General features: G+C 41.8%; 1 protein-coding gene across 1 annotated transcript in view; it reads left to right on the top strand.

Moving 5' to 3' along the window:
* Positions 1 to 474: 474 nt before the first annotated feature.
* The window catches only part of clstn2 (calsyntenin 2), a 398,921-nt gene continuing 387,422 nt past the window's right edge, over positions 475 to 11,973 (top strand). Inside the window, exon 1 of the mRNA XM_017723092.2 lies at positions 475 to 776. Coding sequence (XP_017578581.1) covers positions 710 to 776 — 67 coding nt within the window. The 5' untranslated portion in view covers positions 475 to 709. The remainder of the gene's footprint in view (positions 777 to 11,973) is intronic.

Here is an 11,973-nt window from a genome sequence, read left to right as displayed (position 1 = left end):
AAAGGGTGGGACAGTGGTCTCTCTCAGTCTACACCGACGTGTAGTTATATTATATTATATTATATTATATTATATTATATTACATTATATTATATTATGTATGCTTTCCAGCGCTCTACTGTAGCCAAAATGAAGAAAAAAAGAATTGAAAATAAATAGACGTTATTTTTGGTAACTTCTAAACACAGTATGGGCTGATACTAAATTGAATTAATATGATATTAATGATGGATGGATGGATGGATGGATGATATTAATGAATATCGACGAGTGACGTAGCTTTAACGCTATACCTTCCTGGCGTTTTCCTCACCCGTATTCCGCCAAGCCACGCCCTCCTATGCGACGATTGGCTAGCACTCTCCTGCTACCTGCGCTAGGACTGACTAATAGTATGACTGACCAATCCTAGCGCACGAGGGCGGGACTTCCCGGAATACGGGTGGAGAAAAATCCGCCTCGTCCCGCGTTGCCTCGCACTCGGGCGCGCAGACCCGCCTCAACCGTCCGCGCTCTGGGACTCCTCTCTCACACACTTCACAGTTCGCCGCTTCACCTTCTGAGGAGACGCGTTCGAGACAAGAGAGAGAAAAAAGGAGAGAAGGGGAGAGAAAAGGAGAGAGACTCCCTCTTTTTTTGAGCTACACACCGAGTGCTGTCAAACGAGGAGAAAGACCGGTCGTCGTGTTTCTCTCTTCTCCTCCTGAAGATGCTCTCGATAGCCGTGACGCTGGTCCTGGCGATTTTCGGGCAGTGCGGCATCCTGGCTGGAAAAGGTGAGTGGGAGATAAAAAAAACCCCTCAAAACTTGTGTTTAATCTGCTTTAAGTTGTCCTGTTTAAACGCGTCAAATCCTTAAATCACTTTAAACTGTATGTTAAACTAGTTTGCATTAAAGAGGCTTAAAGTTGTTATCCTATTCGCCGGCTTGTTGTTCGAATTTTCCCGTTCCACCTTAAACGGTGCAGCGGTTACGCTCTGGCGCCAGGCGCCAGAGCGTAAATGCTGCACCGTTTAAGGTGGAACGGGAAAATTCGAAAAAGCTGACTTCAGCGTCGTCTCACATTAAAGTGTTTACTAGCTTAACGCTAACTTACTCGTAACGCTTACTTAACTCCTGATTTAGATTTTAAAACATGAATGAAACAAAAACGTCTTTATTTGAAAATAAAAAGAATAAATAAAATGAATAAATCAGCAGCCCTGTTTAACCTGCTGTACGCCAGGTAGGACCGACCTCAGTCCACACTACCTGCTCTGACTGAGGGGAAGTTTTCTCATTGACTTTCGAATTTCTTCTTTGTGTGGTTTTATTTGTGGTTATTAAATATGAATTTCCCTCAGGAACTGTGTTATATCTGTGTTTTACTGCCTAAACGTTGATTTAAGCGGGCTAGGTTAGCTAGAACTGTGGCTGGAGATTCGGCCATATGCTAACGTTAACGGTGGTTAACGTACACCTTTTAGTTCGTCTCGTATTCCTGTGTTAGGTTATCTGTTCTGTTTGGCTTCTCTAACTACTTAATTGTGAATTACAACCGTTCAGCATTTTAATGGAAACCTGGTTTTCTTTTGCATGTTTTTGTGAAGGTTAACCTGGAGCCTGTTTGCTGTTTGAGGAGAAATGACCGTTAAAGCCGTTAAAGGGCGACTCCACCGAATTTTCAAATTTTCTGCATAGTTAAACGGTTCAGATGTAAACAGAGACATTCAGAGTGGGTGACGTGAAATTCTCGGTTACAGAGACACTTACCTAGGATTTCCTTATAGTGGTGGTGATAGGAACCAGGCGTCAGAAGGGCTTAGAGCCTCTGAAAGCTCCCTCATAGAGAGTTATTATAGGAAATGCATATGAAAATCGATGATGCCTTATGGATTCTTTAGTGCAGAGACTGGTTCTGTTTAGATTTCATGCCTGAATATTTCTTTTCAGACCTCAGATTGGTGGGGAATGTGTTGCACGTGGCTCTATCGAGAACCTTTTTTAGAACCGAAAAGCTTCTGCTATTGTTAAGATGTCAAGCTTTTTTGGTGCTACAGTTATAAAAGACAGTTCCTTAGGGGTTCTCTAGTAAAGAAAAATGGTTCTATATAAAACCATAAACACCCAAAGAACCCTTTACGTGATTAAAGTGTTCTCCGCGTCACGAAAGGGCTCTTCATATTGACGGACAGTGTGCTATATATATGGTTCTATACCATATATACCAAACTTTTCTGAAACGGGTTCTATACAGCGCTAAAAAGGTTCTGCTAATTTTATGCCGTCAAGCTTGTATCGTTAGAAGAATGCATTTTGGTGCTACTTAGAAAAAAGCACATTGTCCATCAATCTGAAGAACCCTTTCACGATGCAAAGTACCCTTTAATCATGCAAAGGGCTCTTGGAGTGTTTATGTCGCCATACAGATCCATTTTCTTTACTAAAGAACTTTTGTGGAACCATATGTTTTAAGAGTGTGTATAGAATTGTTATGGAAAGGTTCTATGTAGAACCATATTTACCACATCAATCTGAAGATCCATTTCACTGTGCAGAGAACAATTTAAGCATGAAATGGTCCTATATAGAGCTCATGGAACCAGAACCATAACCTTTAGTAAAGAACCCTTATAAAAGAACCATTTTTCCCCCCGATATCTGAGGCAGTGAGTGCGTTTACATGCACTCGATAATCTGAGAACTGCAATCAGATTGTGACAGTAATCTGTTCAACACGTTTACACGGGTAGTCGGATAATAGGCCAGCTCTGGGTTTACATGATTCCTTTAGGAGTCTGATTTCTGCTTTGGAATGACCAGTAAACTCACAGAAGAACACGTGGCGTAAACGTTAACTCGTTGTCATGTTGCAGCCTTTTGTTTAACATCGTCACTTTAGCAGAAAGTATGAATACACAGCATCTAGAACATGAAGGATACGTTAATCCTTCATTCGGTCAAGCATGTAGTCAGTTTCAGCGGCGCTTCAAACGGGTTTTGCTATTTCTGGGACAGCCGTCTGATTTTGCACATGTGCAGACTGAGAAAAGGGAAAGAAATCAGAGTAAGGGTAGACATGCGCCAACAAATGTGACTACAGAGCTAAAATCCTGCTCTCTTAATCAGGTTTCTAGGCCTGATCTAAGAAATCAGAGTAGGCTGTTTACATGACCACTTATATAATCAGATAACTACTGAAATCCAATTATGCTTTGATTATTAAGTGCAGGCAAACACACTCATTCTTTCATGCTAGATTTGCGACAAAGGTTTTGGCCTAAAATACTTATTTATGTGTGTCAGAGAGGTACATGTAGAGCATCGCAAGACAAGAGAAAACATATTTTTTCAGATTCATCCCTGAAGGGCCTCTAAAAGCTTCCTCGCTGAAAGATATGACATGAAATGGGCATGAATATGCTGCTAAAATGTCTGAGACAGTTTTTTCAGTTTTCAATAGGTTCGAGGAGGTTTTGACCTGAAGCGTAGTTTGAAAAAACTTACACGGTGGAGAGTTAGATGCAGAGTGTTCTATAGCAAATTAGTCACCAAAGAAAATGTATTATTTTCAGATTTACCGCTGTTTTTCCATCATCAACATAACGTTTAAAAATCAGAAGTCATGTAGATTCACTCACTATTTTGGATAATAGTTAAAAAGGCTATATGTTCATGTAGAGCCCTGGTTCCCAGTCAGTAAGTTTCAGTACAAAATCAAATATTTAGCATCAAACCACGCTGAATTACATTGTTTACATCAAGAATTTTGCATTAAACTGCTCTGAATTGCTTTGTTTACATCAAGCATTTTGCATTAAACCTCTCTGAATGGCTTTGTTTATTTCTGCCAATTGACAAATCTGTGGAATTCCCCTTTAATAAGTTAGATAAAAAGGTGACTTCTAATGCGAACTACTCTTATTTACATACAAATTCTGTTTTTCCTTCTTCTTTTATTTGTTTTGCCTCTGTAACTTCTTACTTAATGATTGTTTATTTCTCACGTTGTCGGTTTTACCCGAGACCTGGCTTTTTCTGGCCCAGTGCCCTCCATAGGTGAAGGCTAAGGCGAAGCCTGTTTTCTGCGTGAAGAGAAACGACCGTTAAGCCTCAAGTTGTGTGTGAGGATGACGAGCTCCTCGGCTTTCTAATTGAGTCCCTCGGGGCCAGTACGAATAATGAGACGCTAAATGGCTCGCCCAGGCACGGGCGCAGCTCTGGCTTTAGCCGCCTGCCCTGACTCACGGCGGTTTAAGGTGATGAGGTTGTTCGTTAGCATGCTTTCCATACAAGAGCGTAATTTCAGGGTGTTTTGCACTCCAGTTTTCCTGCAGTCTTGCCTTTCTTTCAAATTGGATCGTCGGAGAAAATGGTTTGGAAATTAAGCCTGTTTATACAAGATAAGTCTCACGAGGTAAGGATTTCACAGCAGGATGCAATCAAATAAGAAAGACATACTGGCGGAATTACACACAACTGTAAAGCAAGCACAAGTTGATGGCAAATGGTTTTAACACACACTGCTCACTTGTTAACTGAGCCCAGTGAAAAGCAATGGAGATCAGATCTGGTTGATTAAAGTGAACATGAGTGCTTGTGCCATATGCGATAGAAATCCTGGTTAAAGTATGAATGGAAATCCATTATAGGAGCCAGTTGCCTTGCTGATAAAGATGTACATCAGAAAAAAGCCTTATTTTAGAGATATGTGCATGCATAGAAGCTGCATCAACCTGAAAAATACCTTTTTCGCACATTATTTGTGCCAAACGCCACAAACTATCTGCAGCATTTGTCAGATTTTACTGGAGGTTTCAAATATGTTTTTGAAAGATTATCCTGGCTATGAATTTGGGTTTAAAAGCTGTCTCCTCCTGGAGGAGATAGGCCTTTGGTTTTCTATGACTGGAAAAATCTGCCTGAGGGCATTGCTTAGATTGCTGCAGAGTGGACAGATTTGGCTTTAAAGGCTTTAGCTGTTGGCAGAATAGTTACCCGACTCCATGAAGCTACTAGCCGGTGAAGTTAGAGAAGTGCAGGTTAGAGTCAGCCGACACAACTGATTTGAAAATGACCAATAATGCACCTTAGACAAGCAGTCATTTTCAAGCAAAACAACACTGTATACTTAATAATTGGGTAATGCTTTCTTTTGCAGCCCCCGTGTTCTAGGTTGACCAGGTAAAGGTGAGGTGCAAAGTGCTAGATAATTATTTTAGGTAGCAGGTTTTGGGACAGTTTAACTAGGGCCCAATCCCATTTCTTCTTTTTACCCCTACCCCTTGTTTTCGAGTGACACCCTAACCCCTTGGAACTGAGTTACAAGGGGTAGTGGTTGAAATCTTGCCTTGCGAATTGGGACCTTCAAATAAAAAAAAAAAAAAAAACATTGCTTCATTAACAGCTACTAGTGGTGCTCTAGTCGGTGCCCGACTTTAGTGATAGCAGAGAAGTTCAGCTTTAGTTACATTTAGGGCATCATATGCTTTCAGAGAGGGGATATAGGGCAATTATTTACTGTCACCCACCACTAATTCTTTGGTGATATGAAGCTGAAGTCAGATATTCACCAGCTTCTTGTTCGAATTTTCCTGTTCCACCTTAAACGGTGCAGCAGTTACATTCTGGCGCTTCAGGAGTCAACACTGCTGGACTGTTTAAGGTGGAATGGGAAAGTTTGAGACAGGAGACTGAGATTTTTGTGCTTGTTATGAAGAAAATGACCATAATACATTGAAACGACATTAAACTAAGATAAAACCATAGTTAACGTAATTTTTATCGGACAAAATACTTACATTTGTGGATTTCTCTGTTCAGCCATTTTGGCGGTTTTTCTTTTTTTCTCATAACACTCTGTTTGGAGTGAGTCTCTAAAAAATCTCCATTTGGAAGGCCATGTAACCCAAATACTTCGCTCTACCCCTCTATCTCAACAGAAATTGGGACACCCTAAAGAGCTAAGGGCTAAGTGGTAGGAGCAAGGGGTGAAATGGGATTTGGCCTTAATTACACTGAAATGTCAGACGAGTTCTAGATATGAACTAAGTAAGTGCCTTCAAAGTGTTGTGGAACTATTTTGGGTGAAATGGTGATATATATCAAGATAGTCTTACTAAACGATTCTGAAATGATGAAGAGGTTCTAGATACCCAACTAACAAAGGATATAGTAACATACCTTATATTTGGAGTTACAAGCTCACAGCATCAAACATACACTAAATATCAATGTTATGTCACATGTTTAAGCATAAATCAGAAACACCTCCAAGTGCTGGGAATTCATTTGGTGTAAAATGACAACCCGAAAGTACGGTAGCACTTTATTTGGCTGGTCCACTGTAGATGATTTGTAAAAGCTCAGTAGATCTTCAAGTAAAATTCAACTAAATATCTGCGAAATGCAACTGAACTATAAGTTCAGTGTGAAAGAGTTTATTAAATGTAAAACCCTAATCTCAAGGCTAAACCTACACTTACTCTTAACACTTAACCCTAACCACAATGTTGTTGATGATCAGCTGGACATTACCGGAAAGTATCTGTGGAGCATCTATGGGGGACCATCCAAATAAAGTGTGACCGAAAGTACAAAGACAGGTTTCTAAAAACTGTAAAATGGGTCCAATAAAACCACAGTAAGAATCGGTGATTGATTATAGGTTATAAACAGGAGTGTACAATGTAAGGCTTATTGGGTTTTATTCATGTAACTGCTTACCATCATGTTCCCCAAAATAATTAGCACTTTGGTGTTTGTACCTCACACTCACCTGGTTATTACCTAGAACCTAAGCGACTGTAAAAGAACGTGTTGCCAATAACTGCTGTTTTTGCAAGCATGAACGTCTAATGCAACAAAATCACAGCTGACGTGTGGCTTTTATGTTTCAGATGAATTATTTCATATGCGTATGTGTGCAGTGATTAAAAGAAATGACGAAATAATGAAGCGATTAAGAGTAAACGAACTTTTCCTCATGACAGCAGGCGCAGAGCAACCGGAGACTGTGAACAGGAGTCAGAGAGAGAAACTGGCATGTAGATCCGAATAGTGCGCAGGGTGGAAATAAAGAACCCTTAATTGGCAAATCAACAAATGTACAACCAGTAATGTAAAAAACTGATATTTTTTGTTTCATTTTAGCAGCTCCTATTTGAATAGGTGGGTTTATCGTTGACATTTTTGCTTTAGGCAATAGGCACGAGGTTCTGGTAAAAGATTAAGCATGCGGCTAAAACATTATCATTCTGGAATACTTTTGGAGAGAGGGATAGCACAGTTTGCAGATAGTACAGCACAGTGATGGACTATATCTAAAGCAAACATCTACAAGCTGGTCCTAGCCCAGCTTAAATTGAACTTTAAACCTTTAGAGCAGGGGTGATATTCAACTACTAAAAGGGCTAGATTAAAAAATCTCCATTTGGAGGGCCATGTAGCCCAAATACTTCGCCCTACCCCTCTATCTCAACAAAAATTGGGACACCCTACCCCTAGACATGAACACGCAAAACAGCGATCTAAGGGCTAAGTGGTAGGGGCAAGGGGTGAAATGGGATTTGGCCTTAATTACACTGAAATGTCAGACGAGTTCTAGATATGAACTAAGTAAGTGTCTCCAAAGTGTTGTGGAACTATTTTGGGTGAAATGGTGATATATAATAAAGTATCTGTGGAGCATCTATGGGGGACCATCCAAATAAAGTGTGACCGAAAGTACAAAGACAGGTTTCTAAAAACTGTAAAATGGGTCCAATAAAACCACAGTAAGAATCGGTGATTGATTATAGGTTATAAACAGGATTGTACAGGCTTGTAGATTGTAAAATGTAAAAAATCTCTGCAAATTCGTGGGATAGCTATGTTTTTATTTCATTTTCGAACGGGCATTGTTTATTCAAAATTTGCCCACACTTAAACAGCAAAATAGGCATTTGAATACTCACAGAGATGGAAAATTCAGGTCCAGAAAGTAAAAATCCTTCCCAGGATTTTGTTCCACTTGCTGGGACAGCTCTGCTGGTGGTTTGATCTAACTAGAGAAGCCAAGCCTGTTCAAGCCTTTCTGGACCTGAATTCTACACCTCTGAATACTTCAAAAATAATTCTAAATTAGATAAATTGTTTTCGAAATTTGCTTGAACTAGACAAGGATTTAGTTTTTTTGAGTAACCACTGGCCCATAGATTGTTGTTGTGGGAAGGGCTCAGAACACACACTATGTTACAGTACATACTGGGGACTGTAGTGTATTCCAGGGTGAAACGGGCTGAAAAGAGCAGAGAATTAAAATCATTTTGCGGGCCGAGTAGGACTGTGACTTGACCCACAGGCCTTGTGTTTGGTGTTGTGTAGTGGGTAACACCTCTGCCTTCTACACTGTAGACTGGGGTTCAATCCCTGCCTGGGTAAGCTATACCAATAAGCATCCTTGGGCAAGACTCCTAACACTACCTTCGCCTACCTGTGTAAAATGTTGTAAATGCCTCTGGATAAGAGCATCTGTCGAATGCTGAAAATGTAAATGTTTGACATAAGTGGCCCATTGTTGTGTATTACAGTCAGCTTTTTGGTATTTGGTCATGTAATCGAGAACATATAGTTGTCAGTCCCACCATTTAGACAAAACTGGGTGTTTGCGTAGGGTATGTTTAATACGGTTTCAGGCCATTTACTTCATTTACTTGCTTCACCTATTGGTACTACATTCAGCAGTTGTTTACCATATTCATAATCCCTCTGTTATGGCTGGTTAGCAATGAGTTTGCGGTGTACTTTCTTAATTATGTGCCTAAATACAGCCTTCAGTCTAGACATGCCCCTGAGCAACCCTCTTGTTTATGCAACATGTGTCATTGTGATGTGCATATCAGATTTCCAGCTTTTAACTGTCAGCACGTTGCAGTTCAGTCACTTCAGCTCACTATAACACTAACTACTGAATGTTTAGCACAAGGACTCTGACTGCTCGAATTGCGTGTCACACTGTCCAGTTTGAATTAGGACCTAAAGACATGACTATAATGCCAGCGTTTCCCTCTAGTGTTTGTGGTTGTCCTTTAAAGTGGCTGCTGGTGCTGATGCTAGATGTTGCTTTGGCCTCAGCAGGAAAGTCTGTTTCATTTTGTACCACAGCTGAGTGCGGTCAGATGTGTAACTGTGCCTTCGTTATTTTACTCCAGCCCGAGGAGGAAAAGGACCGTGTGCGCTGGTGTCCAAGAGACAGGGACACTCTTTGAAACCTGCATGCCTGGCTCTCTCACAGAGGGCGAGGTACAGCGAGCCGGGGAGAGAGGAAGGAAGGGGGAAGGGCCCGAGAGAGCGAAAAACATACCAGAAAGACATAGAAAAGCAAGACAACGGTGACAAATAAGCACAGGAATCCAAAAAAACAGGCCAAGATTTATGTTGGCCTTTTCACAGAAAGCCCAGCATTACCCAGGAGCCAAATAAATTGTGTCGCATATCTGGAGAAGCTGCATAACTCAAGCTTTTCGCACTGTGACTTAGGGACGAAGTGGGTTCGGAAAATGCATTCTGCTTTGCTTTGTTGGTGTTGTTGTGGGAGCAATGAGGCGCCCTGGATTGGAAAAAAAAGGGACAGTGGCTCCAAGTGCACACTGGCTCTATGCTTCCCTCCTGCATCGCCTCTTTTGTTTTCATTCTCACGTGGCTTTTCAAGAGCATTCCTTCGTTTGGAGTTGGAATGCCATGTGGATGCGGAACTTCATTTAAACATTAATTAATCAGCACGCATCATTAGCGGTGCTGTGCTCAGCGGCAGGGGAGGAGAGGGGAGGGAAGAGAGGTGAGAACAGGGTAAGGAAGGGGAAGAAAAGGGATAGGAGGGAGGGAAGAGTTGCGGTGAGGGGAGCAACGAATTGAAGGGAAGCTGGGTCCTGTCACTGAAGTTTCTCACCAGCTGGTCAGATGGCACCAGCTTCTCCCGTGGGTCAACTCTGGCCAATCTGCACAGGAATAACAACGGCACGCTCGGCCGCGTTCTCATGAACACGCGCGCACGTGCTCTCCACAGAGGATTGCGCTGGCCGGTGTTGTGAGAATGGTGTTGGCGCTCGGGGACCCAGGCCTGTGTCTCTGTGAAGTGGATTTCTTTCTTAGATTCAGTCTCAATTAAACTGTTCCAGTTGCCCATTGGGGAGGAAAGAGGGTTTCTGGGATACCTTCCTCCAGTCTTCTCTAATTGGGGGTGCTGTGAGCTGGCTAGCTGACAACTGAATGAGCGTATAAGTGTGAGTGTGTGGCTATTTAGATGGAAATGTCTGTTTGTATAAGCTTAATAGTGACTTAGAATTTTACCTGCTTCTTTACATAATGTAGGTCTACCCGTAGATGTGAATACAAGCGGATGTACTGCCCAGCTTGTTTTCACAGGATACACAATAGAGCACTGGAAGATTGATCACCCCCAGCAGGCCAAGAGGCAGCATGTGCCTCTGTGAGTGAGAGATTGCATGCGGCTCAGTCAAAAGCCATTGTGTTGGAACTCTGCCTCTCCGTCTCACAGAACCAACGATATGTGCAAAGTCGGAGACCACCCATCGTACGTACAGTAATGGCCATTAAGTGCATATTCATTTTTTAGATGTTAGCGATAAGATATTGCATTTGCATAAGGAAAAGGAGAGTTAAATGAAAATAAATGAGAAATCAGGAGGGATGATACAGAGAAAACGGGAGCCCTAAAGGCGAAATTCTCGAAGGTTGTGCGAAGCTGAAAGCAGCTTCACAAGCTTCATGACTGCTGGTAAATGATTCTTTCACTGTTCTAATTATGGTCAGAATACCACCACCAATTAAAGTGGAGCGGGAAAATTCGAAGACGAAGCTGGTGAATAGAAAGCCACCTTCAGCCTCGTCCTCATGTAACCTAAATATAAGATCATTTATATGTTTTGGCGCTTAGTACTAGTTAGTACTACCGAATAGTAGACATACTATCTTACATTTAGGAAGTATTCATTGCTTATTTAACAAATGCACGTTTCACAGTGAAATATTAGTGTATCTGAGAAAGCCGAAGCTCCTCAAAGTCATTCATCTTTGTTTCGTGGCATGCCTCTTTTTGACCGACCAATCAGAGGCTTTGTTGCGTAGCGTCTTCGGCCGCTCAGCTGCCTCTGCGCAATGCCTGCGGTTGTTTGTTTTTTCTGCAATTACATCATATTGTTCGCTGAAGTCAGGTGAACATCGTCTCGGCAAGAAGTATGGGGAGGCCCAGATGTTTCTCTCCATCCTTCCACTGTGAGAAGACAACTCAGTCGCTCTGCTATGGGTCTAAAGGGTGTGTAACTGTCAAGAAACCATCACTGAGAAAATGAGGTAAAAAGGGTGCAAATTTTGCTGGTGACCTCAGAACCCAGACCTCGACTCCAGTTAAGAAGCAGAAGATGCAACCAGCTTCTCAGACAACTTTGTAGGTCTGGAAATGGGAACAGAGGTAAAGGCTGGACAGACAAATACTGAAAAAATCATATGTAATTATTGAGGCTTCTCACATATATGTCTTCTGCTTTTGTTTGCGATGCTAAAAAATGAAACATTTTGACTGAAAATGAAATAAATGAAGGGTGGTCTCTTTTGCACAGCCTTGTACATGGCCAGTGTGTCAAATTCACTTCACAGACCCCATTGACAGCATGTTATTATACAGTATTATACATATTGTCAGTGATTTATGGTGAAACACACCTCCCTGACCTGGTCCAGCGTGTGCTGCTCAGTTCCTATGAGCAGAAGTCAGCAGACACATGCAGCTTGACTAATTCTGCTAGCTTGGCTCACTTGGTTATGGCAAGTGCTGTTCTTAAGATCAGCATCCTTTCAGCGTGGGCTCGCCTGACCTTCACTTGCTGGCTGACAGTTCCATTCTGCACACTTCACCAAAATGGCCTTCGAATGTTGTCTCTGCCAGCGTGTCATTTGGCAAAGTCAGAGAAGAAGCATTGTCTGATGACCTGAAA

This window comes from Pygocentrus nattereri, chromosome 2 (assembly GCF_015220715.1).
Source record: "Pygocentrus nattereri isolate fPygNat1 chromosome 2, fPygNat1.pri, whole genome shotgun sequence".
Classification (NCBI taxonomy): domain Eukaryota; kingdom Metazoa; phylum Chordata; class Actinopteri; order Characiformes; family Serrasalmidae; genus Pygocentrus; species Pygocentrus nattereri.
Note: the sequence above shows the minus strand (reverse complement) of the source record. Positions and strands in the feature narration are given on the sequence as shown.